This window comes from Rousettus aegyptiacus, unplaced genomic scaffold (assembly GCF_014176215.1).
Source record: "Rousettus aegyptiacus isolate mRouAeg1 unplaced genomic scaffold, mRouAeg1.p scaffold_m13_p_1, whole genome shotgun sequence".
Taxonomy (NCBI): Eukaryota; Metazoa; Chordata; class Mammalia; order Chiroptera; family Pteropodidae; genus Rousettus; species Rousettus aegyptiacus.
The window spans coordinates 1,064,443-1,090,179 of record NW_023416284.1 but is presented as its reverse complement, the minus strand read 5'-3'; the positions used below and the strand labels follow the sequence as shown (position 1 = coordinate 1,090,179).

Below are 25,737 nucleotides of genomic sequence, written 5' to 3'. Positions count from 1 at the left end.
CGGAGGCTCAGCCATCCAAGCTGGGTCCCAGCGGCCCCCCTGACACCCACGTCCGGTCCTCGGGGGCCTGGCCGCTCTGTGCAGGCACAGCAGAGACGGCTCAGATGTCTGCGTCCCAGAGACGTGTATCAGCGGCTCGGTCCCGCTCGGGGACCATGGATGCCGTCTCCTCCACGGCCATCGTCGTGACGTCTGGCAGGACCTGGGAGGCTGCCGTGCTCCCCTTCACCTGCGGGAACACCCAGCGCGAAGAACTCAGGGCGCCTCCAGCCCCGGCCCGTGGGCTCAGGGCCCGCCCGTCTCCGCGGCGGAGTGAGCTCGGCTGTGAGCTGAGGACGCAGCAGCGCCAGGGGACCTGGGACCCACCCCGTCAGCAGCACCGCCCGGTGTGGGGGACAGCAGCGGTACCTGGAGACGGGCTCTCGTCTCACGCTCACCGCCCCGCAACGCGGCCGACGCAAGTCCCGCCCTCTCAGCGGCAGGCAAGGCCGATGTGTCCCCAGGGGGCCAGGACAGGAGACAAGACCTGGCCCCTCAGGCACCCCAAATGACTGTCAACCAGGAGATGGGTGAGAACATCACAGAGGAGGGTCCCCCGTCCTTTAGGGAGCAGGTGCCCCATAATCGGGGGGCAAGGGCACTGGCTGCAGCCCAGCCTGCTCAGAGCCTGGCACCCCGAGACTGCCCTGCAGCCAGGTCCCCGGGTGAGGACACAGGACGGAGGCGCTGACAGAGCCCGAGAGCCGGGCCGACCTCCCCCCGGGGCATTTCCTGGCTCAGCGCCTGCTCCGCTGGGCCTGCGGGGCCCGAGGCCACGGCCGGGTCAACACGGCCAGATCCCGTGTCCAGCCGGGGCCTGGCCCGGACGAGGAGCGTAGACCAGGCGGACACCGGCCGAGGGAGTGAATAGAAGGACGGATGACGCTTGGCCCCTCGGGGACCCGGTGCCCCCCGCTGACTTCAGCCCTCCCTGGGCCTTCCTGTCCCCTGAGGCCGCGGGAGCTCCGGACCGACCGCGGTGGCACGGGGCTCCTCACACAGGAGGACCCCTCTGGGGCACTCGGTGCCACCACCCGCTGTGAGGGACCGAGCCAGGGAGGGCATCTGGGAGGACAGTGCTGCGGCCTGAGCCCTGACAGGGCCAGGGCTGCTGCTCACCACATGACCTTCTGCTCTTCACTGTTATCCAGAGGACAAGGACAAGTGCCACAATGACACCGAAGACAATGAAGACACACAGCATATAAAACCCCCAGGAGGAGCAGGTGGCATCGGTGCTCTGGGTCCCGGGCTCTGTTTCCGTCTGAAACCAGCCACTGCACCTGGGGGAGACGGACGGGGGGACATGGGGCACCGGTGGGGGCACCAGATGGCCTGACGCTCACCGGGACCCGCGGGGTCCGTCCCCACGCACAGCCTGCCCGGAGGGGGAGGCAGCGGCCTGGTGGCCATGAGGGGGCCGCTCTGGGGGCAGGAGGGGACTCAGGTCCATCCGTGTGACCCTGTCCCACAGCCGCAGGGGATGGGGGAGGGAAGGGGGAGGGAGACCGGGGAAGGAGCCGGGACAGCGACAGGGGAGGGCGAGAGAGGGAGCTGCAGCCAGGACACGAGGGACAGCGAAGGAGGGGACAGGACTGTGTCAGGACCAAACACTGTTAGAGCTGCCGCCTCGCACAGGGGCAGCCGCACCCCGTCACGCCAGGCCGCCGCTGGGGATCGGACTTGGGGGTCCCGCTGCAGGGCCAGTGGGGGTCCTCACGTTGACAGCTGCCCTGCTGCCTCCCCATACTACAGAACGCCAGGGAGGCCCCTCAGCCCTGCACCTGGGGGACCCCAACCCTAGGGTTCAGGGCGCTGGCCAGAGCATCACCGGGTCTGCTCCCGGATCCAGGACATGCTGACCCTGGGACTGGCCATGGGGTGGGAGCTGGTGCAGCCGGGGCGGTACCTGATTCCCAAGGGAGCCCTGCGGAAACACCCCCCCCTGAGACGAGGGGACCGCATCCTCCCTGGGCCACCTACCTTGTCCAGGGCTGACACTGCGCCAGGGTCCCGTCAGGAGAGAAGGTTCCGGGCGGGCAGTCTGCACACTCTGTGTCCCGCCGCTCCGTGCCTGAGGAGGGAGAGGGCCGGGCAGAGGGGTCCTTGGGCTCAGGGCAGAGGCGAGCTGGGCTTCCCCCGGCCCTCAGGCCTGGTCGGGGGTCTGTCTCTTTAGAGGGTGCCTTGTGCTTGCTGGGCAGAGGATTGGGGCGGGGGCCCCTGTGGCTCACCTCTCTCCTGCACCCGCTGGCCTGGTCCACAGACCCTGTGGGGCCGGCACTCAGCACAGTCGTCCCCTTCCTCCGTCACACAGAAGTGGCCCCGGTCACAGCCGCACACAGTGTTGTTCGTGGTGAAGCACCTTCTCCTGGTCACCAGGCCCATGGCTGGGACCACGGCCAAGAGAAGGAGCTCAGAGCCGCAGCCATGGTGGTGGTGAGCGCCCCGTCACCGGGGGAAACCAAGCCGAGGGCTGGACAGCACCTGCAGGCCTGGGGGCTGCTGCCTGGGGTCTGAAGAGGGCACTGGGGACAGAGTCCAGACTGCGTTGTAGCCGTGGTGTGTGTGTGTGTGTGAGTGTTTGATTGTGCATGAGTGTGTGCATGGTGTGTTGTGCATGACTGTGTGTGTGTGTCTCTGGGCCCCAACTCTGCTCCGTTGCACCTGTGCCAGGTGCACCCAGCTCAGTCTGGGGGAGCTGGACACAGGGGTGCGTCCCAGAGGTCTGAGGGACATAAGGAGCCGCAGCCATGGAAGGGCCCACCCTGGGGGGACGAGATGGCGGAGGGGTCTTCTAGGCAGGGGCCAGAGCTCTGGGGACAGTGACACGTCCTCCCTGCCTGCGCCCAGACAGGAAGTGGGATCCACAGTTGCTATGGCCTGGCCGAGGAGGTGTGGCCCAGGCCCAGGCCCCCAGCCCTGTAAGCCGGCTGCCACCTCAGCCCAGTCAGATAGGTGCTTTCTTCTGGGAATCTGTGGGAGCTGCATGAAGCTCAGCTCCCCTCATCCCGCCCTGCTGAACCCCAAAGCTTTCCAGCCTCCACCTCTGCCCTTCCCTCCCTCCGGGGTGCCCCTCCCAGACCACCTGCCCTGGGCAGGAAGAATGTCGAGGGTCCAGTGCTCAGCCTGAGGAGGGCTCCCGGGCATGTGTTGGAGGCTGGGGGTCCAGAGAACCTATATTGTGGGTGCAGAGGGCCCACGTCTGGGCCAGGCAGTGCCAGACCCTCTGCCAGTCATAATTTGCCCCAGACTGGGTGCGATGGGATCAGGTGTCTGAGCCCTGGAGAGCCCAGCCGATCCGGTGACAAGCCGGCACCAGCCCCACTGGGAGACGGGGTGTGGCCATGGGCCTGAGGCTCCCTCGTGGGTCCCTGGCAGGGGTCTCCTTGGAGGCGGGGCGGGCCTAGCCCAAGCCTGCCGTGGTCCTATGGTCACACCTGTGCTGGGACTGGGGATCTCAGGGCTGAGCACGGCCGTGTCCTTACCTGGGTCACAGACCCGGCACTGCAGACACTCGCTCAGGCCGTTGAGGTGGGCGGTGTAGGTCCCCGGGGCGCAGGGAGCACACGACGTGCCCGTGTCCTTCCCACATGGCTTGTTCACCCGGTAACCTGCGCCCAGGGGTCCTCACGTCAGGACGGGGGACCCTCGGGGGTGTCTGGCCCCCGGGCCCCACCCCGGCCCACAGAAGCCCCTGCAGGCTGCACGCACCTGGTTTGCACTTGGGGCAGCACTCGGCCCCCACCGGGTACTCCTCCTCTTTGCACGGGGACATCGCCAGGGCACAGTGGGGACACCCCAGAAGAAGGAGGCACAGGGCCTGAGGGCGATGAGGACGGGGTGTTGGGGGAGGCGCTGTCTGGGCCTCGGCCCCCTCCGTGGGTGGCCGCAGTGGCTCTGCCCCACAAGGATGAAGCAGGGGTCCCAGGACAGGCTCTGGGACCTGTCCGTGGCCCGTGGAGACCCTAGGAGCCTGGGGTGCGGCCTGGCCAGTCTGGGGCCTCTGTCCCCGTCCCCCACAGTGGGACCCCAGCACACAGAAAGCCAGAGCCCAGCCTGCCAGGACTAGCTTGGGCCCTCTGCTGCCCCGTGCTGGACGCACCAGGCCCGGCAGATGGAAACTGTGCTGTCCATCAGGTGACTGTCCTGCAAAGTGACCGCCTGGGTTGCAGGGAAGCCGCACTGGCCAGGAGGGCCACCCCTATGCGCACACACTAGGGGTACCTCCCACCAGGAAGTCCCCCCCTCCCCCCCCCCCCCCGCCCCCGCCCCACCCCCACCCCCCGCACACATTCTCATCCCCCAGGACAGGGCTGCGGCTGTGGGTGGAGGTCAGCACAGGAGGGGGCCTGCCCGAGGGGCCTCGGATGGGGTGGAGGGCTGAGGCCCCCAGAGGACAGTCCCTGGGGCGGGGGTGTGGCCTCCCTGTCTGTAACACTGCACCTCCCCCTGCCCCCCACCACGCCGTGGTCAGGGAACCAGTGCCCGGGCCTGGCACAGCCCAAGAGAGCTGGTGTGTGAGGGGCAGGGACGTGGCCCAGGGCACGCACTGGGGAGCAGGGGGCCCGCTGGGCACACTCGGGGGGCAGGAGTGGGCACACTGGGGAGGGGGCGACAGACAAGGTTCAGGGCGAACAGAATAGTTTGCCAGGAGGCTGCACACCCCGCACAGAAGGTGCGCTGCATCTTTAATTTTCCTTTACTTCGATCCCCGCCCCTTCCGCCCCAGCCCCGCCCCCTCTATCATGTGACGTGAGCTCGGAGACAAGATGGCGTCACCCAGCCCCGCACGCCCCAGACAAGGCTCTGAGTCCTTCCCTCGGCCTGTTCCGCTCTGGCCGCTCAGCCCCCCTCCCAGTAAACAACCCCCCGTCCTGACCGCTCGGGCCCCTCGCTCTCCCGGCCGCACGAGTGCTGAGCGCGTCCTGTCACTCGCTCTTCCCTGCGCCACCCCCACCCCCCACCCCCGCTTCCCTCCTGTCCCTGAACTCTGTCCGGAGCTCAGGACAGGGCCCGTCGCTGGAGCTGACTCTGGTGCCTCTCTGTGCTTCCTGCCCACGGAGCTGAGTGGAATCGGGGCGACTCACCAGACTCAGGGTGTCAGCCTGGGGCGCTGGGCTCCAGGGGTGCAGCCCCCCACCTAGCAGACGCTCCATGTTCCTCTTCAGGACCTGTCATTCACTGACTGCTTTCCTAGGACCCCTGCCAGCAGCTTCAGTCCTCGGACCCATGGCAGCAGGTCAAAGAAACTAAAGTTTAACGCTGCTCCAATTTCCTGTTAGACATAAGGAAAGAGAAACTTCTGGAGGCCGGGCGGGGTCAGGAGTGACCCAGGGGCTGGGAGCCCCCGTGACACTGCAGTGCCTCTGCTGCTCCTCTGCCCACAGGCCACCGGGGTTTCCATCGAAGGGGCAGGGGCACCCCGCACCCTGTGATCAGCTCAGTGAGCCCTGGGGAGAGCTTGGGGATGCTCCGGAAACCCCAGCAGCACGCAGACCCCCGAGCCGCTGCAGGAACCCAGAACAGACTTTGGGATGTGGTACTCCAGCACTTACTCCCACGCCCTCACCCTCAGGTTGGGCATCACCCCCCAGGGAAGATGGGCCAGGAAGGGAGGGTGATAAGGGTGGACACCTAGGAATGGAAGGAGGAAGAAGAAACAGCAGAGCCAGCCAGGAGTGAGGATACACGAGGGGCAGACTTGCCAAGGCGCACAGTAGGCCGAGATAGGCACACAGTAGGCCCAGTAGTCTTGTGGCGGTGAACTAAGCAGGTTCTCCGGCAGTGTGGGAGGGACCGCACACGGGGGCAGGCCTTCTGGAAGGCGGCTTAGAAGTAAATTCTAGGCTTTTCGAGCCACTGACAGTTCAACCCAGGAATCACTTCCTGCGGACACCCGTGTGGAGAAAAATGGAAGACGCGGGGAGAAGCAGCCGGAAGTCAATGACGCCTCGGGCGGAAGCTGCGCCGGGGCCTCGGGGCGCTCGGCGGCCCGGACGGGATCGCGGGAACGAGGGGGCCCGAGCCCCACGCCGGGGGCCGCACGGTTCTCCAGGCTGGGCCGAGGTCAAGGTGTGGGCAGGTCGGTGTCTCCTGAGACTCCTCCCCTTTGGCTTGCGACCTCCTCGCCGCGGCCTGAGCACACACGTCGCTGGTGTGACTTGGTGCGTCCGCGGGCTCCATTCTTCATAAGGCTCCAGCCAGAATGGATTGCATCTCGCCCATGTGGCCTTCTTTAACCTTAATGACCTCTTTTAAGGCCTAATCTCCAAATACAGCTCCACTGTGAGGTCCGGGGCCTCAGGGCTTTCAAACATGAACACGGCACTGTCGCGTTCAGCCCGTGAGGGTGGGACTGACGACAGGTCAGCTGCTCCAACGGGGACGACGGCGAACTGGAAGCTCTAGCGATAAGGACTGTTCTAAACGCGCCACGAGGACGACAGAGGCCCGGGGGGAACGAACGTCTCAGCACCCCGGGGAACACCGCGGCGTGCGACACAAACGTGACTGCAGTGTCGGAGCAGAGCAGAGAAGGACAAGAACAGCAAAACACTCGGAGAGGTGATAGGCGAGAATTCCCTAAACCCGAACGAAGCCGTCCGCCCGCGATGCGAGAAGGTCAGCAGGCCCCAGGAAGAACAGACGACACGGCCGTGCCACCGGGAGGATCACGGCCGCACTCCCGGGCAGCGGCGCCGAGGACGCTTCTGAGCCGCGCGCGCCTTGTGGCCGGAGCCCTGGGGATGGCGGGGAACGCCCGGGGTCTGCGCACGCCGCCAGCGCCCCAATACGAGAGCAGAACGGAGGCCGAGAACAGCGTCCGTGCCACGACTGCGACCCGGAGCGCAGGTTACTCGCCAGCCGCAGACGCGCGCGACAGAAAATGTCCAAGGACTTTCTTCAAGCTCGAGGACATGAGTGCCAGGTGAGAACTTATCTCTGCGCAAAGGAGCAAAGAATGAGAGGAAAGGTAGATACACGAGTGACCGTGAGACGTCGCTTTCTCTTTGTAGAAACTGAGTTTACAAACGGCAGAACGCTAAAAGCAAAGTCGTCTCGCGATGTTTTCCAGAGTGTGGAAATGAAATCAGACCAGGGCAGCAAAATGAACGGGGAAGGGGTCGGACCAGTGTGCAGGAAAAGATTCTTTTCCATTGCGTATTAAATGCTGTCCTATTATTGGAAGGTGGGTTATGATAAGCAGAGATGCACATTATAAACTCTATAGCAAGCTCAGAATAAGTAAAACAAAACTAAGAAACCCATAGTGCGGAGAAAATAAAACACTAAATAAATAAATAAATAAATAAATAAGACAGGAAAAGAGGAAACAAGGAACAAAGAACGGCAAATAATTAGCAAGATGAGAGACCCAAATCCAACCACATAGAAAACTACATTAAATGTAAATGGTGTAAATATTCCAATTCCTCGCAGTAATGGTCCTCTGGGTACAAAACCACGGCCCAGCGGCAGGCCGTCTACGTACAAAATACAGGTATGATGGAAGCCAAAGGGTGGTGATTAGAAATGAGTTCCAGAGACGTGGGAGCTGGACAGGAAAGGAGCCCCCCAAATCCACAGAGGCGTCAGGGGGAAACCCAGGCCCCCTCCCACCTAGCGGTGAAGGCGGGACTGTCCCCGAGATCAGGAGCACAGAAGGGCCCCCCTGCCGCGTCCACCTGTGCTAGGCCACGGGACAGGCGGGGAGAAGCCACAGACGCACAGAGACTGGGGGGGTGAGCAGCTCCCGCCGGGCGGACAGTAGGACCCACTCGTCAAAGTCCCGCCCGAGGTCCACGAGGGCGCTGTGATCCCCTTAGCGAGGTCGCGGGGCCCACGGCCCACGTTTCTTAAAATAAAGACGGGAGTTTGAACTTTAGAAAAGCAGAAACACGGAACGATTAGGGATAAGTTTAACGAAATGGGCGTGAGCCTCGTCCTGACGCTGCCGACAGAGGTGAAGGAAGACGGTACACGCGACCGCGGCGGGGCCTCGGACAGCGGCGGGGCCCGGACAGCGGCGGGGCCAGGACAGCGGCGGGGCCCGGACAGCGGCGGGGCCTCGGACAGCGGCGGGGCCTCGGACAGCGGCGGGGCCTCGGACAGCGGCGGGGCCCGGACAGCGGCGGGGCCCGGACAGCGGCGGGGCCTCGGACAGCGGCGGGGCCTCGGACAGCGGCGGGGCCCGGACAGCGGCAGGGCCCGGACAGCGCCGGGACCTCGGACAGCGCGAAGACCGGATTTCGGTGAATGACCATTACCGCAACATCGCTCTACAGAATCAGCGGGATCCCAAACAGAAGTCCAGCAGCCTTGTGTGTCGAACCCCACAAGGTGATTTTGTAGCTGTATGTGAACTAGGACTTGCGGCAGCCCGCAGCACCGTGGAAGCGAAGAGCGCGATGGGGTCCCGTCCTCCCTGAGGCCAGACGGAGCCGGCCCGAGACGGACCACCAGGTGGATAATCAGAAGAGCGAGCGTCGGAAACAGACCCGTCCCCGTCTGGCCCGCGGAGTCTCGCCAGCGACGCCAGGTGACCCCGTAAACGTCACGTTTCACACGTCATCGCCGGCACACAGCATGAACGGGGCGCCGTGTGCAAAACTTGACTCGAAGGGACCGCAGGCCCACACGTGAGAGCCAAAGCTTTGGGAAGAAAACGTAGCAGAAATCTGTGTACCCGACGTGGACGTTTTCCCGGATGGGACCCAAACGCGGGGACCGTGAGTGTCACGGGGATGGACGAGGAGCCCGCCATCACACCGGGCGTCTGCTTTCGAAGCGTATTAGGGAAACGAGAAGGCAGAGCGCCCGGAGCAGTCACGCCAAATGTGTCTCGTACGAAACACACATCTAAAAAAAAAAAATTGTTACTTAATACAGAGACAGACAACCCATTTTCTAAACAAACCAAAAAAATGGCGAATTTTTTTAACAGAGTCTCTGCCAGAGGGCACGTGTCAGAAGCTCGACGTCACAGTCATCGGGAAGATGCCATTACAGCCACGGCGAGACACCACCTCCCGGCCATCGGAGCGGCTGAGTTCAATTCGGCCATGGCAGGTGCAGGTGGGGCTGTGGAGCCCCCGAAACTCCGCGCTGCCGGTGGCGATGCAGGTGGCACGGCCACGGGGGACAGTGGCTCAGCAAACTGTCACAAAGTTGGACACACGCCAATGTGGGACCCAGCACTTCCTCTCCCGGGCGAGGAAAAAAGGGAAATGAGAGTCCGTGTCCCCGGCAAGCCTTGTTTCCAGAAGCTCACAGCAGCCTTCCCGGCAAAGGACCAGTGTCGGGAACCCCCCGGGGACTCTAGGATGAGCAAAGGGGTGCACAGATCACGAGGTGATCCTGTGACGGGAAGCCGCTCAGTGACAGGAAGCAGGGCCTGTTGGCACAGCGTCGCCGATGAGCCTCTGAGCCTCGCTGGGGGGCTGCACGTGCATGAGATTCTGGGCAGAGCGCGGATCAGCGGTGCTGGGGCCCGGGGTGGGGACCGCCTGGGAGGGGCCGGAGAGCAGGGTGGCTGCCAGTCCCCTGTCCTTGGCTTGCGGTCACCTCCCCAGTCGCTGTGTGCTCACACGGCCTTTCCTCTCGGCACGCACAGGGAGGGAGTGGGGGTCCCCTCCCCGACGCACCGTCCGGGCTCTTGAGGTCTCAAGCAAAGAATCGAGCAGGACGCAGCGGGGGCAAAAACGGCTCTGCTGGGAGGGGAACAGAGCAGCGGGACACTTCCACACACGGACGCGCCCGGGGAGGGACGGGCGGCCCGGGCCGGGGGCCAGGGGCAAAGCCTCCTGCACCTTTACCCCCACTGGCTGTGGCTGGTCACTTTTCTCCGAGGAGTGACTCCCTCCATGGACGGCTAAGAGGGACAGGGCACGGTGACTCGCCGTTTGCTTTCTGCACGGGTCGGGCCCAGAATGTGGTCGCTTACAGCGGCATTAATGAACCCCCGGGCATACGCATCGTATTACAATGATGGCGTAACGAGGCTCAGGCGCTGAAGGTCGCCGAGGTCCTTACGGTGCAGGTGCGAGGCACTGGCTGAAACTAGCACCCGGTTTTCTTCTGACTCGTTTCTTTGTAGGCGTCACTTTTAGCCCCAAAGTGCCTTCTGGCTGGCTTCATGGTAGGTGGGCGGGGTCAGGCCCTTCCTAGAACAGGATGAGCTCACCGTTTCGCAGGTAGACCCGAAACCCCCATCTCACTCTCCTGCCTACCCTTTCTCTAAGAGCCACGAACCCCTTCTTGTTAGTACGGATGCTGAGGGACAGGAGGGCTCGTCTTCTGTGTCCGCCTCCCGCCGGGGAAGGTGGCGGTCCCTGACTTCTGGGGTCTCATGGAGCTCCTCCCCCCTCTGCCTCAGTCAGGACGGGGTCTTAGGGTTCCTGACACCCCTTCGCAGGACGGCAGGTCCTGCTCCCCGGGTGGGCTGCACCCTCACCGCCCGGAGGCAGGCACGTCCCCTGCAGACTGGCTGCAGGGGGACTCCGGCGAGGTCCCCAGGGATGTCCTGGCATGACTTCGGTGGGCTGGCCTGGGTCAGCCACAGCCAGGAGGACAGGGAGGCCAAAGACTTGAAAATGGACAGGAGCTCGAAAGAAAAGTTGAGCCCATGTGCGATCCCGGCCTGTGTGCGTCCTGGAGGCCAGGCAGGCGTCCTCCCCCGGGGGTGTGGTGGGGGTTTAGGGGGGGCCTGTCCCCGGCTCTGGCTTCCGCTCTCTGCCCTCCCTTCTGCTTTCCGTGGGTTTTGAAACGGCCTGTTTTCTTTGATAAGAAAAGCGTGATCCAAACCTCACACTCACACTCACAGCTGGTGAAGACCAAGCCCCAGGTCACCGCCGGGGCTCTGCCAGAGAGGTGGACATTCCATCTGCCCCCGCCCCGCGTCCCCTCTGGCCCGCGCCCCACCCCGCAGCCCTGGACTTTGGACTCAGAAATGCGATCAGGTCCAACGCCAGCCCCAGCGGCCGCCTGCACTGAGCTGACAGCCCAAGCTCACAGCTGCCTGGGTGGAGATAAACAAAGCATGCTCCGCCCCAGAAGGGCGCCAAGCTCCCACCCCTGATGGGACGCGGGGGGACCGTAGGGACCTGAGGCTCCGTGGAACAAGGCGGACACAGAAAGGCGCAAGCCCTGCAATTCCTCGGTGTCCCGCGGCTGAACTAGAGAGACTTATAAGAGCGGAGTCACCAGGCGACGCTGCGGGAGTCAAGCCCGTGCAGACGGGGGGCAGGCCAGCAGCTGCCCGGGGCCGGGCTGCAGAGCCCACGGGAGCTGCTGTGTCCCGGGGACCGGGTTGCAGGGTGGGAAGGCGAGCCGGTCCCCGAGGCCGCGTGTGCCGGGTGCCGCGAGGCTCTGCACCCGCAGACAGCAAACTGGCAGGCCCTGTCTGTCATGTGTTGTTACCACAGTTGGAAATAAATCAATAAAGGTTTTGTTTAAGGACAGCAGGAGGGGCCCTGGTGGTGACAGAGCGTCCCGTGTGTCCACCGGATGGGTCGCCGCCCGCGTGGCCCTGAGCTGCAGTGCCCGAGACGCTACCGACGGGGGAACCGGGGGACGGGGACGCACGGCCTTCCCGTGCTGTTTCTCACATGATTTCCGTGAGTGTCCTCAAAGCACAAAGTTCAAAAAATATTTTCAACTAGGCCAAAAAAATGAAAGAAAATAACGCGACCAGCACCCGGAACTGGTGCTTCGCATCTGAGGGGCGGTAAAAGTCGGTCAGCAAGTGCTCGGCTCCCAGGCCTGGTGACTGAGCTCTTCTGCATCTCAGCCCTAAAGCGCCTCAGCCCCAAAGCAGAAACCGCCCCCGCCCTGGGTCCCCAAGCACAGCGCACATCCTGCCCCTCCCCGGAGAACCAAGACACGTTTCTCCCTTGAGGCAGCAAGAGTCGTCCAGCCCCTCAGCCCGCGAAGGGCCCGACCAGGCCCCTGCTGGCGCCCGGAACCAGCCTCCCGAGAGCCAACTGCCAGACGCCCAGCCCAGGCGGACCCGGAGCCCCTTCTGGGCACTGCCTTGGTGCTGATGTTTTCAGGGTCACCACCTAATTCCATTCTGGGGGCCCTGGCAAGGAGAGTCGGGGGGTGTTGTGGGGGCTGGGGTCGGGGCTGAGCACTCAAGGCGGGGCCCATGCCCCAGGACCCCAGCCAGCCACGCAGACCCCAGTGTCAGATGGCCGGGCGGGGTCGGAAGGGACCCAGGGACTTGGGGGTCCCGTGACGCTGCCAGCAGCACAGGTTCCCGTCCCCACCCCCGAGGGCCTGGTCCAGAAGCCTCTGCTGCTCCTCTGCCCACAGGCCACCGGGGTTTCCAAAGAAGGGGCAGGGGCACCCCCAACCCTGTGATCAGCCCAGTGAGCCCCGGGAGAGCTCGGGGTGCTCCGGACGTGCTGGCTGGAAGGTTGCTGCTTGGCTGCCGCCCATGGGAGCGTGGCGCCCTGTCTGTGGGCAAGTTCAGTTAAGGCTGAATGACAATAAGCTTTCCGCTCCTGCACTCCCCGCTTGCACAACCGACCTCTGGGCTGAGTTAGTGAAAAGAAGAAAAATAGACTTGTGCATTCAAACAGGATGGAGAATGGGGATTTAGGCTTAAAAACCCTGGACCTCCAGGGCCCTTGGACACCGTGACGGGGTCAACGCATCGTCGAGGACGCGGCCTCTGGGACGCACCCTGTCTTCCTGGCCCCACCGGGAATCTCCGAGGCCTCGGCGTCCGGATAACAAGGTGCCTTTGTGTTGACCGGTCGTTGGGGGTCCGTGGAGAGACCGGACGCAGTCACATCTCCCGGGCCGTGGCCAGGCCGCGGGACGCTGCCTCCTGTGACCTGTGTCGGGTTCCGACTATTGTCTCTGGTCTTGTCTGGGTTGTAGGTGACGGCTCTCCCCCCCGCTTACGAGGGGACCCCTGCCAGGGACCCCACGAGGGAGCCTCAGGCCCATGGCCACACCCCGTCTCCCAGAGTGGGATGGTGCTGGCTTGTCACCTGACCAGCCGGGCTCTCCAGGACTCAGACGCCTGATCCATCACAAGGGCACCCCAGCCTGGGGCAAACTCTGACTGGCAGAGGGTCCTGCACTGTGCGGCCTGGCCGTGGGCCCTCTGCACCCACAGTATAGGTTCTCTGGACCCCCCCACGCACACACACACATGCCCTGGACCCCTCCTCAGGCTGAGCCCTGGACCCTCGGCCTTCTTCCTGCCCAGGGCAGGTGGTCTGGGAGGGGCACTCTGGAGGGAGGGCAAGGCAGAGGTGGAGGCTGGAAAGCTTTGGGGTTCAGCGGGGTGGGATGAGGGGAGCTGAGCCTTGTGTTGCACCCACAGATTCCCGGAAGAAAGCACCCGTCTGACTGGGCTGAGGTAGGGTCCAGCTTTCAGGACTGGGGGGCCTGGGCCTGGGCCACGCCTCCTCGGCCAGGCCTGAGTGACTGTGGCTCCCACTTCCTGTCTGGGCGCAGGCTGGGAGGACGTGTCACTGTCCCCAGAGCTCTGGCCCCCTGCCTAGAAGACCCCTCCGCCATCTCGTCCCCCCAGGGCGGGCCCTTCCATGGCTGCGGCTCCTTATGTCCCTCAGACCTCTGGGACGCACCCCTGTGTCCAGCTCCCCCAGGCGGAGCCCGGGGTGCACCTGGCACGGGCCCAACGGAGCAGAGTTGGGGCCCAGACACACACAGACACACGCGCGCGCGCACTCACAAGCACACTGTTGCGCACACATACTCATCTCGGTAGCTGCTGCCGCAGTTCACAGGGGGCCCAGGGGCTCGGCGCTGTAGGGGAGCAGCAGGTCGGCTCTCTGGGGTCCAGGGTGCAGAGTATCAGAAGTGTGGATGCAATTTGGGGTGCCCACTCCTCCTGGAAACTAAAGGGGTGCTGCTAAGGGCCGGCAGAGGAGCCAGATGAACTCTCAGCGACCTGGCTCCCTCACTGGGGCCCAGGACTTGCAAGTGAGGCTGAGGCTGAGGCCCCGCCTCCCTCCCCTCCAGGCCCCGCCCCGGCCCCGCTCCCGCCCGGCCAGGCCCCTCTCATTTTATGTCTACGAAACAGAAATCAACAGAAATCGGAGCAGCATTAAACTCAGCGTCTCTGACCTGCCGCCATGGGTCCGAGGACGGAAGCCCCTGGCAGGGGTCCCGGGAAAGCAGTCAGGGAACAAGGGGTCCTGAGGAGGAGCATGCAGCGTGTTCCAGGTGGGGGGGGAGCGGCACCCCTGGAGCCCAGCGCCCCAGGCTGACACCCTGAGTCTGGTGAGTCGCCCCGATTCCAGTCAGCTCCGTGGGCAGGAAGCACGAAGAGGCACCGGACTCAGCTCCAGTGACCGGCCCTGTCCTGAGCCCTGGACAGAGATCAGGGACAGGAGGGAAGCGGGGGAGGGGCGCCCGGGAGAGCGAGTGACAGGGACTCGCTCAGCGGACAGCGGCCCAGCGGCGGGAGAGCGAGGGGCCCGAGCTGTCAGGACTTGTTGACTTGGAGGGGGCTGAGCGGCCAGAGCTGAGGTCTCTAGGCAAACTGTCCTGACTCACCCTGAGCCTCATCTGTGCCCCCCTCCCGAGTGTGCCCACTCCTGCCCCCCGAGCGTGCCCAGCGGGCCCCCTGCCCGCCAGTGCCTGCCCGGGGCCACGTCCCTGCCCCTCGCACACACCAGCTCTCTTGGGCTGTCCCAGGCCCCTGGCACTGGTTCCCTGACCACTGCGTTCTGGCCCGCTGCCTAGAAGACCCCTCCGCCATAGCGTCCCCCCAGGGCGGGCCCTTCCATGCCTGGTTCTACTTACGTCCCTCAAAGCCCTTTTGGGACGCACCCCTGTGTCCAGCTCCTCCAGGCTCAGCCAGGGGTGCACCTGGCACGGCCCCAATGGGCGCAGAATTGATGCCCAGACACACACGCCCACGAGCACACTCATGCACAACACACCATGAACACACGCACGCACACTCACACACTTACACACACATAAACATGCATATACATTGACACACATACATACGCACAAATCCCACACATACGCTCTTCCCATGCACACACTCACACACGCACACACTCACACGAGGGCTGCAGAGCAGGCTGGAGTCCTGTCACCCAGTGCACTCCTCAGACGCCGGGCAGCAGCCCGCAGGGCTGCAGGTGCTGTCCAGCCCTCGGCTTGGTTTCCCCTGGTGACGGGGCGCTCACCATCACCATGGCTGCGGCCCTGAGCTCCTTCTCTTGGCCGTGGTCCCAGCCATGGGCCTGGAGACCAGGAGAAAGTGCGTCAGCACGGAGAACACCGTGTGCGGCTGTGACCGGGGCCACTTCTGTGTGACGGAGGAAGGGGACGACTGTGCTGAGTGCCGGCCCCACAGGGTCTGCGGACCAGGCCAGCGGGTGCAGGAGAGAGGTGAGCCACAGGGTCCCCCGCCCTGCCTCTCTGCCCAGCAAGCACCGGGCACCCTCTGAAGACACAGACCCCCAACCAGGCCCGAGGGCCGGGGGAAGCCCAGCTTGCCTCTGCCTTGGCCCAAGGGCCCCTCTGCCCGGCCCTCGCCCTCCTCAGGCACGGAGCGGCGGGGCACGGGGTGCAGACTGCCAGGCAGCCCAGGTTCAACTCCTGTGAGGGAAAAAATCTTGTCCTCGTCCCAGCTTGTGGCCTGGAGGGACGGCAGCCCCACGGCCGGCTGTCAGCGATTACAGCAGGAGCAGCTCCTCGCAGCGAGGCCCCGTGCGGGACCCTCCTCCTCCCAAACTCACGATGGGGCGGGGGTCAGAAAGTTTGGCCTGTAAACGGTTTCGCTAAACTGCAATACTGACCTCCAAAGATGTGTTTTGCAAGAAGCTGGAAATGGGCAGAGCACCCTGCGCACGAGCTTCTGCGGCCCTGACCAAGACCCAGACTTATTAACTGGCCCCATGATCAGAGCATCTTCCTGGAGATCTCAAAATCGTCAGGACTTTTCTCCTCTCCCTTCGCCCCGGACTCCGAGGGCGTCCACGTTCCCCGGGGACCCCACGTATTTCATCACCCCCCGAGGAACCCGGACACGCACCCCCGGGGAAGTTACAGCTGCTGCTGACGGGGAGACGTGAGTGTGCGCGGCCCCTGGGCTCAGTCGCCTGCGTCACGTGTCACACAGTGGTCCAAGGAAGGGTTCTAATTAGAAAGGAAAATGTGTGTTTCTGGTAACAAGGCACCAAAAGGTACGAAGTATAGAAATTTATGTTGAAGGAAATTAAGGGAAACGTATTTGTCTTAAAGTCGGTTGTTTCTGAATGAAGAAGGTTCCTAAAGAGAAACCCCGAGAGGAAACGTCATGCGATTAAGCTAAACACGATTGGAAATTTAAATGCCAAAAGTAAGCTAATGCAGAATCAAAGTTGCGTTTTAATGTTTCTTAGACTATTAGTCCGCGAACGATGTTAGGGAAAAGGTTTCTGGGTAGAAAACAAGGATTCCGTGCTTCATCAAGGAAATTTCTGTGCTTTATGTAACCTCGACAAGTCTTCCGAGGCTTTTAGAGAATATACTAACATTAGCCCAAGGTCTGGGGCCCGACACTCCTGGCTATACCTTTTATAACTCGATCCGCGTCTAATACTCAAGGAAAGTCCAAAAGTTGGGGCCGAGACCCCACCCCGCAGGCTGCCTCGGCGCCAGAGGTCTTTAAGGCGTCCACCGACTGGGAAGGAAGCGAAGTACAAACAGGGCACGAATATTAGCTACCGTGACACAGGGACCGTCTCGAGGCGACCTTGGGCGGTAACGACCTTCCGGGCCTGGAGGGCCTCGATCTCAGTTGGCCATGAGTGGCATTGTCGAGACCGAGGCGTAATCGAAGTAAAAACTACAGCAAGGAAGGGTCTGGAAGGGCGAGTGTCCATCTGGCCCCGGGAGGCCAGGCAGGGGGCACCTCACAGGCCCTCGCCCCACACGGCAAGCCTCTCACGAAGGGGCCGCTCTCTGCCCCGCCCTCCGACGGAGGCCCAAGTGCCGGTAAGTGTCAGTCCTAGAAAACCCCCCACGATCATGACAGTGGAGCCTCGGGTCACCCTTGACGGGCCAGGAAGGAAAATCTGAATTATTCCTGATACTAGAACTGCCTCCTCCGTCCTGGCCCATCCCACGGGCCTCTCTCCAATGCTAACTGCACAGTGACAGGAAGAAATTCTCAGCCCTCGAGGCAAACAAAGGCGCTACCAAATTATGTTAATTCCCAAATGTTGTCAAAATACAAGGACTCGAAGCTGGGTACCTTTACCTTGAATTAACCATAGACACAGCCTGGGCGCGTGGAGGACGCCTGGTCCTGGGGCCGCGGCAGGGGCACCCGAGGGCCCGGAGCCCCCTGTCAGGCGGGGAATCGAGGAAGCCTCCCGCAGCGACAGGGCTGCGTCTCAGGGTCCGGGAGCCGGCCCACAGGGATCCCGCTTGGAAAATCTGGGACAATTTCAGCAACAGAATAAAACAGGCTAATGAGACGGAACCCAGGGAGTAAACTAGGAAACCAGGAGGCCGCCACGGAAGCCATGTGCGAGCGCATGGGCGGAGGACGCGCGGACGGACAGACGGACAGACGGACGCGCAGGGCCCGGTGCGCGGGGAGGTGCCACCGTCCGGCGGACGCCGTTGTGCGGGCAAATCGCTGGGCGGACTCGGGCGACAAGAGGAACATTGTCTTAGCCGCGCAGCCGCTCGGCCAAGCTCACTCAGGTGCCCAGGGCCATCGCGTCTCGGAGTCGCAGGAAGTGACGAGAAACAGGAGACTGACACACTTTCGAAGCACTTTGAGAAAATGATTTGTTCTTGACAAATTAAAAAATTAAGTAGAAAAAGGTGCAATTATGAAATCCCTGACAAAAAGGATGTCCACAGGTCACATTCCCGGCCGGCGTGCCCAGGACCAGCCCGGGGGGAGGGGTCAGCAGGTCAGTCCCGCGGACGGGCAGCTGCGGCTCCGAGGGCGAGCAGCAGGCGGGTGACAGCCGGAGGGCCTCGTGGCCACATCCTCACGGAGCTGGCACAGCACAGGGCTGCAGGGAGGCCTCAGGGCACCCCGAGAGTCTGACGAGGCGTGCGCAGGGCCCCCGAAGCTCCCGGAGGAGGAGCGGGTCTCCCGCTCCACTGGGCGGAGGCTCAGCCATCCAAGCTGGGTCCCAGCGGCCCCCCTGACACCCACGTCCGGTCCTGGGGGGCCTGGCCGCTCCGAGCAGGCACAGCGGAGACGGCTCAGACGTCTGCGTCCCAGAGACATGTATCAGCGGCTCGGTCCCGCTCGGGGACCATGGACGCCGTCTCCTCCACGGCTATCGTCGTGACGTCTGGCAGGACCTGGGAGGCTGCCGTGCTCCCCTTCACCTGCGGGATCACCCAGCGCGAAGAACTCAGGGCGCCTCCAGCCCTGGCCCATGGGCTCAGGGCCCGCCCGTCTCTGCGGCCGCGGCCGTGACCTCCCTTGCGGAGTGAGCTCGGCTGTGAGCTGAGGACGCAGCAGCGCCCAGGGACCTGGGACCCACCCCGCCAGCAGCACCGCCCGGTGTGGGGGACAGCAGCGGTACCTGGAGAAGGGCTCTCGTCGGGGCGCATAGTCCTGCAAAACAGAGAGACGCATGCCTGGGCCACGCTCACCGCCCCGCAACGCGGCCGACGCGAGTCCCGCCCTCTCAGCGGCAGGCAAGGCCGATGTGTCCCCAGGGGGCAGGACAGGAGACAAGACCTGGTCCCTCAGGCACCCCAAATGACCGTCAACCAGGAGATGGGTGAGAACATCACAGAGGAGGGTCCCCCAACCCTTAGGGAGCAGGCACCCCTGAATTGGGGTACAAGGGCACTGGCCGCAGCCCAGCCTGCTCAGGGCCTGGCACCCCGAGACTGCCCTGCAGCCAGGTCCCCGGGTGAGGTCACAGGACAGAGGCGCTGACAGAGCCCGAGAGCCGGGCCGACCTCCCCCGGGGCGTTTCCTGGCTCAGCGCCTGCTCCGCTGGGCCCGCGGGGCCCCGAGGCCACGGCCGGGTCTACACGGCCAGATCCCGTGTCCAGCCGGGGTCTGGCCCGGACGAGGAGCGTAGACCAGGCGGACACCGGCCGAGGGAGTGAATAGAAGGACGGATGACGCTTGGCCCCTCGGGACCCGGTGCCCCCAGCTGACTTCAGCCCTCCCTGGGCCTTCCTGTCCCCTGAGGCCGCGGGAGCTCGGGACCCACCGCGGGGTGGCATGGGGCTCCTTGCACAGGAGGACCCCCTCTGGGACACTCCGTGCCGCAACCCAGCTGTGAAGGACCGAGCCAGGGAGGGCATCTGGGAGGACAGTGCTGGGGCCTGAGCCCTGACAGGGCCAGGGCTGCTGCTCACCACGTGACCTTCTGCTCTTCACTATTCTCCAGAGGACAAGGACAAGTGCCACAACAATGACACCGAAGACACCCAGGAAAACACAGAGCAAATAAAACCCCCAGGAGGAGGAGCAGGTGGCATCGGTGCTCTGGGTCCCAGGCTCTGTTTCCGTCTGAAACGGGCCACTGCACCTGGGGGAGACGGACGGGGGGACATGGGGCACCGGCGGGGGCACCAGACGGCCTGGCGCTTACCGGGACCCGCGGGGTCCGTCCCCACGCACAGCCTGCCCGGAGGGGGAGGCAGCGGCCTGGGTGGCCATGAGGGGGCCGCTCTGGGGGCAGGAGGGGACTCAGGTCCATCCGTGTGACCCTGTCCCACAGCCGCAGGGGATGGGGGAGGGAAGGGGGAGGGAGACCGGGGAAGGAGCCGGGACAGCGACAGGGGAGGGCGAGAGAGGGAGCTGCAGCCAGGACACGAGGGACAGCGAAGGAGGGGACAGGACTGTGGCAGGACCAAACACTGTTAGAGCCGCCGCCTCGCACAGGGGCCAGACCTGGCAGGGGCGAGGAGGGGGCAGGGCAGGGAGAGAGGACCCCGTGCCCCTCTCAGGGCAGCCGCACCCCGTTACGCCAGGCCGCCACTGGGGATCGGACTTGGGGGTCCCGCTGCAGGGCCAGTGGGGGTCCTCACGTTGACAGCCGCCCTGCTGCCTCCCCAGACTCCAGAGCCGCAGGGAGGCCCCTCAGCCCTGCTGCACCTGGGGCCACCCTGACACCTGGGTTTGCGGCACTCGCCGGAGCACCGCTGGATAAGCTCCCGGATCCAGGACGCGCTGACCCTTGGACTGGCCAAGGGACTGGCCATGGGGTGGGAGCAGGTGTGGCCAGCGGGGGGACCTGACTCCCAGGGGAGCCCTGCGAAGCCTCTCCCGGGAACATGGGGACGGCATCCTCCCCGGGCCACCTACTGCGTCCAGGGCTGACACTGCGCCAGGGTCCCGTCAGGAGAGAAGGTTCCGGGCGGGCAGTCTGCACACTCTGTGTCCCGCCGCTCCGTGCCTGAGGAGGGAGAGGGCCGGGCAGAGGGGGCCTTGGGCCCAGGGCGGAGGCGAGCTGGGCTTCCCCCGGCCCTCAGGCCTGGTCAGGGGTCTGTGTCTTCAGAGGCTGCCCGGTGCTTGCTGGGCAGAGAGGCAGGGTGGGGGCCCCTGTGGCTCACCTCTCTCCTGCACCCGCTGGCCTGGTCCGCAGACCCTGTGGGGCCGGCACTCAGCACAGTCGTCCCCTTCCTCCGTCACACAGAAGTGGCCCTGGTCACAGCCGCACACGGTGTTCTCCGTGCTGACGCACTTTCTCCTGGTCTCCAGGCCCATGGCTGGGACCACGGCCAAGAGAAGGAGCTCAGGGCCGCAGCCATGGTGGTGGTGAGCGCCCCGTCACCGGGGGAAACCAAGCCGAGGGCTGGACAGCACCTGCAGGCCTGGGGGCTGCTGCCCGGGGTCTGAGGAGTGCACTGGGGACAGAGTCCAGACTACGTTGCAGTCGTTTTTTGTGTGCGTGTGTGAGTGTGCGTGTGTGTGTGTGAACATGTGGAAATGTGTGCGTGTGTGATACTGTGTGTGCCTTTGTGAAGTGTGCGTGAGTGCACATTATTTGGGCACCAACTTGCTCTGTTGGGCCCGTGCCAGGTGCACCCCGGGCTCTGCCTGGGGGAGCTGGACACAGGGGTGCGTCCCAGAGGTCTGAGGGACATAAGGAGCCGCAGCCATGGAAGGGCCCGCCCTGGGGGGACGAGATGGCGGAGGGGTCTTCTAGGCAGGGGCCAGAGCTCTGGGGACAGTGACATGTCCTCCCAGCCTGCGCCTAGACAGGAAGTGGGAGCCACAGTCGCTCAGGCCTGGCCGAGGAGGCGTGCCCCTCCCAGACCACCTGCCCTGGGCAGGAAGAAGGCCGAGGGTCCAGGGCTCAGCCTGAGGAGGGGTCCAGGGCATGTGTGGGGGGCAGAGGATCCAGAGAACCGATATTGTGGGTGCGGAGGGCCCATGGCCAGGCCAGGCAGTATGGGACCCTCTGCCAGTCGGGGTTTGCCCAGGCTGGGGTGCCCTTGCGATGGGATCAGGCGTCTAATCCCTGGAGAGCCCAGCTGATAAGGTGACAAGCCGGCACCAGCCCCACAGGGACTCGGGGTGTGGCCATGGGCCTGAGGCTCCCTAGTGGGTCCCTGGCAGGGGTCTCCTCGGAGGCGGGGCGGGCCTGGCCCAGGGCAGCCGTGGTCCTGCGGTCACACCTGTGCTGGGACTGGGGATCTCGGGGCTGAGCACGGCCGTGTCCTTACCTGGGTCACAGACCCGGCACTGCAGACACTCGCTCAGGCCGTTGAGGTGGGCGGTGTAGGTCCCCGGGGCGCAGGGAGCACACGACGTGCCCGTGTCCTTCCCACATGGCTTGTTCACCCGGTATCCTGCGCCCAGGGGTCCCCACGTCAGGACGGGGGACCCTCGGGGGTGTCTGGCCCCCGGCCCCCACTCCGGCCCACAGAAGCCCCTGCAGGCTGCACGCACCTGGTTTGCACTTGGGGCAGCACTCGGCCCCCACCGGGTACTCCTCCTCTTTGCACGGGGACATCGCCAGGGCACAGTGGGGACACCCCAGAAGAAGGAGGCACAGGGCCTGAGGGCGATGAGGACGGGGCGTTGGGGGAGGCGCTGCCCGGGCCTCGGCCCCCTCCATGGGTGGCCGCAGTGGCTCTGCCCCACAAGGATGAAGCAGGGGTCCCAGGACAGGCTCCGGGATCTGTCCGTGGCCCGTGGAGACCCTAGGAGCCTGGGGTGCGGCCTGGCCGGTCTGGAGCCTCTGTCCCCGGCCCCCACAGTGGGACCCCAGCTCTCAGAAAGCCAGAGCCAGCCTGCCAGGACCAGCTCCGGGCCCCCTGCTGCCCTGTGCTGGACGCACCAGGCCTGGCGGACGGAGGCTGTGCTGTCCACCAGGTGACTGTCCTGCAAAGTGACCGCCTGGGCTGCAGGGAAGCCGCACTGGCCAGGAGGGCCACCCCTATGCACAGACACTAGGGGTCCCGCCCACCAGGAAGCCGCTCCCTCCGCGCACACATTCTCATCCCCCAGGACAGGGCTGCGGCTGTGGGTGGAGGTCAGCACAGGAGGGGGCCTGCCCCAGGGGCCTCGGATGGGGTGGAGGGCTGAGGCCCCCAGAGGACAGTCCCTGGGGCGGGGGTGTGGCCTCCCTGTCTGTAACGCTGCACCTCCCCCCGCCCCCCACCACGCCTTGGTCAGGGAACCAGTGCCAGGGGCCTGGGACAGCCCAAGAGAGCTGGTGTGTGCGAGGGTCAGGGACGTGGCCCCGGGCAGGCACTGGGTGGCAGGGGGCCCGCTGGGCACGCTCGGGGGGCAGGAGTGGGCACACTCGGGAGGGGGGCACAGATGAGGCTCAGGGTGAGTCAGGACAGTTTGCCTAGAGACCTCAGCTCTGGCCGCTCAGCCCCCTCCAAGTCAACAAGTCCAGACGGCTCGGGCCCCCTGCTCTCCCGCCGCTGGGCCTCTGTCCGCTGAGCGAGTCCCTGTCACTCGCTCTCCCCGGCGCCCCTCCCCCACTTCCCTCCTGTCCCTGATCTCTGTCCAGGGCTCAGGACAGGGCCGGTCACTGGAGCTGAGTCCGGTGCCTCTTCGTGCTTCCTCCCCACGGAGCTGACTGGAATCGGGGCGACTCACCAGACTCAGGGTGTCAGCCTGGGGCGTGGGGCTCCAGGGCTGCAGCCCCCCGCCAGGCACACGCTGCATGCTCCTCCTCAGGACCCCTCACTCCCTGACTGCTTTCCCGGGACCCCTGCCAGGGGCTTCCGTCCTCGGACCCATGGCGGCAGGTCAGAGACGCTGAGTTTAATGCTGCTCCAATTTCCTGTTAGACAAGAAGAAAGAGAAACTACTCTGGAGGCCAAGGGGTGAGGGGTGACTCTGGCAGAGGTGCCTTATCTCTGGGATGTGGACCCGGCACCGCACCTGGCTTGACTCTCCACCACTCACCCCCCACCCCCCACCCCCGACCCCCGCCACCCCCGCCACCCCCGCCACCCCCGCCCCCTGGTGTTTACCGGCAAAGCAGGTCCAGGCGGGACGGGGAAGTGGGAGGGGCCTGGATGGGGAGGCAGAGTCGGGAAGAAAAGGCAGAAAGAGGAGGGGACGGGGGACCGGGCCAAGACAGGGTGGGCGGGGCCGGGGCGGGGCCTGGCGGGGAAGGAGGCGGGGCCTCGGCTTCAGCTTCCGCCTTCCTCGCAGGTCCTGGGCCCGAGCCGGGCCCGAGCCGGGTCCGCGGAGAGTTCTGGCTCCTCCGCCGTCCGTTCGCAGCGCCCCCTTCAGTCTCCAGGACGAGTGGGCATCCCCAGATCCCACCCGCCTTCTGCTACTCTGCACCCCGGACCCCAGAGAGCCGACCTGCTGCTCCCCTACTGCGCCGAGCCCCTGGGCGTCCTGTGACCTGCGGCAGCGGCTCCGGAGATGGGAACCCGGCCCCTCCAGAGAAGCGTCACCTTCTGCAGCGTGGCCCCGGCGAGTCCCCCCCCTCCTCTGCCTGTGTCAGCTCGGCCGTTCCCAGGCGCACGTTCTGCACACGGCCTCCCTCCCACGACCACCCGAGGCTGGGGCACCCCCGGTCCCCATGGGGTGGTGGAGGGGACACAGTGTCATCCTTGAGCACCCAGAGGGGCTTCCCACCGTGTTCACACCCCATCAGTCCCTGGAGGCGGCGGGGCTGGCTAATTCTCGCTCCTGTCTCACAGACAGGGGGACGGAGACGCTGAGACGTGGCCTGGCCCACGGTCTCCTGGGCCAACTGCTGGAACCGACCCCCAGTCTTCCTGTCCAGAAGGGGCTCTCCCCACGGGCCTTCCTAGAACCGCGGCCGCCCCCAGAGCTGGGGGTATGTGGGCGGGCCTGAGTGGGGGCCCTCCATACTTGGAGCCCTAAGAGGCTGGCTGGGGAGGGAGGGCTCGGGAGAGGCAGCACCCACCCCTGGTGCCCAGTGGGGGTGACCGGGTGAGTCAGCTCCCGGCCCCCGACTTCCATATCATGTGTGTCCCTTGCTCACGGGACGGACATGGCACCCCGTGGCTTACTGCATCTGTGAGGTCGCAAAACCAATTAAACGCGGTGGCCTCCGTCTCCTGGGACCCGTCCGGCCCTGACATGCGGGTCTAGCTCCTCAGCCCGCAAAGGGCCGACCAGACCCCTGCCAGCGCCCGGAACCAGCCTCCCAAGAGCCGACCGCCAGACGCCCAGCCCAGGCGGACACGGAGCCCCTTCCAGGCACTGCCTTGGTGCCAAAGTCCTCGGGGTCACTGCCCTATTCCATTCTGGGGGCTGCGGCGAGGAGAGTCGGGGTGCTGTTGTTGGGGCGGGGCTGGGGGCTAAGCACTCAAGGCGGAGCCCATGCCCCAGGACCTCAGCCAGCCACGCAGACCCCAGTGTCGGATGGCCAGGTGGGGTCGGGAGGGACCCAGGGACTTGGGGGTCCCGTGACGCTGCTAGCAGCACAGGTTCCCGTCCCCACCCCCGAGGGCCTGGTCCAGGTGCCTCTGCTGCTCCTCTGCCCACAGGACACCGGGGTTTCCAACGAAGGGGCAGGGGCACCCCCAACCCTGTGATCCCCGGTGAGTCCCGGGGAGAGCTCGGGGATGCTCTGGACACCCCAGCTGCACACAGACCCCCGAGCCAGGCTCTGGGGTGTGGGACCACACCGCTCCCTCCCACGCCCTCACCCTTAGATTGGGCGTCACACCCCAGGGACCATCGGCCAGGAAGGGAGGGAGATGAAGGTGGACACCTAGGAATGGGAGGAGGAAGAAACAGCAGAGCCAGCCAGGAGCGAGGAGACAGGATGCGCGGACTTGCCAAGGCGCACAGTAGGGTGAGATGGCACACAGTAGGCCCAGTAGTCTTGTGGCGGTGAACTAAGGAGGTTCTCCGGCAGTGTGGGACGGACCGCACACGGGGGCAGGCCTTCTGGAAGGCGGCTTAAAGTAAATTCTAGGCTTTTCGAGCCACTGACCGTTCGACCCAGGAATCGCGCCCTGTGAGCACCCCCATGTGACTGGGAGGGACATGCACGTGGGGTCGCGCGTCTGAGCCTTTGCAGTAACAGAACACCGGTCACGGAAGGGAGCCCAGCGAGCCGTGGTGGCGTAACGCCGCCTGGACTCGCTCTCTGCCACGGAAGCGGGAAGCGGAAACACCGTGAACCTTGTTTCCAGAAACTGGTCGACCCGGGATCAGTGCCTGGGGCAGGGCAGAGCGCCAACTGCCTTTCACGTTCCTTCCAGCCTTGAACTCCAGGCTCCTTCTGGGCTGCAGGGCGGCGAGGCGGAGCCCGGCGGACT

At 65.0% G+C, this 25,737-nt stretch overlaps 1 protein-coding gene across 12 annotated transcripts; it reads right to left on the bottom strand.

Annotated features, from left to right (window-relative positions):
* On the bottom strand, nt 1–23,586 carry TNFRSF14 (TNF receptor superfamily member 14). Of its 12 annotated transcripts, none has more exons than XM_016145048.2 (9): nt 23,458–23,585; nt 23,078–23,264; nt 21,914–22,022; nt 21,688–21,813; nt 20,572–20,727; nt 20,324–20,414; nt 19,372–19,544; nt 18,537–18,610; nt 17,804–18,378 (listed from the first exon to the last, which is right to left on the bottom strand). In XM_016145048.2, exons 2-9 carry the CDS (start codon nt 23,144–23,146, stop codon nt 18,250–18,252), a joined length of 927 nt encoding a protein of 308 aa, XP_016000534.2. In that variant the 5' UTR covers nt 23,147–23,264; nt 23,458–23,585; the 3' UTR covers nt 17,804–18,249. The 12 variants fall into 12 exon arrangements, with proteins under 12 accessions (XP_036083733.1, XP_036083740.1, XP_036083729.1 ...); XM_016145051.2 differs by having other exon boundaries at nt 18,579–18,610; XM_036227840.1 differs by lacking the exons at nt 17,804–18,378; nt 18,537–18,610; nt 19,372–19,544; ... (4 more) ...; nt 23,078–23,264; nt 23,458–23,585 and adding exons at nt 1–229; nt 1,159–1,322; nt 2,023–2,113; ... (3 more) ...; nt 5,127–5,314; nt 12,724–12,836.
* Nucleotides 23,587–25,737: the final 2,151 nt, after the last annotated feature.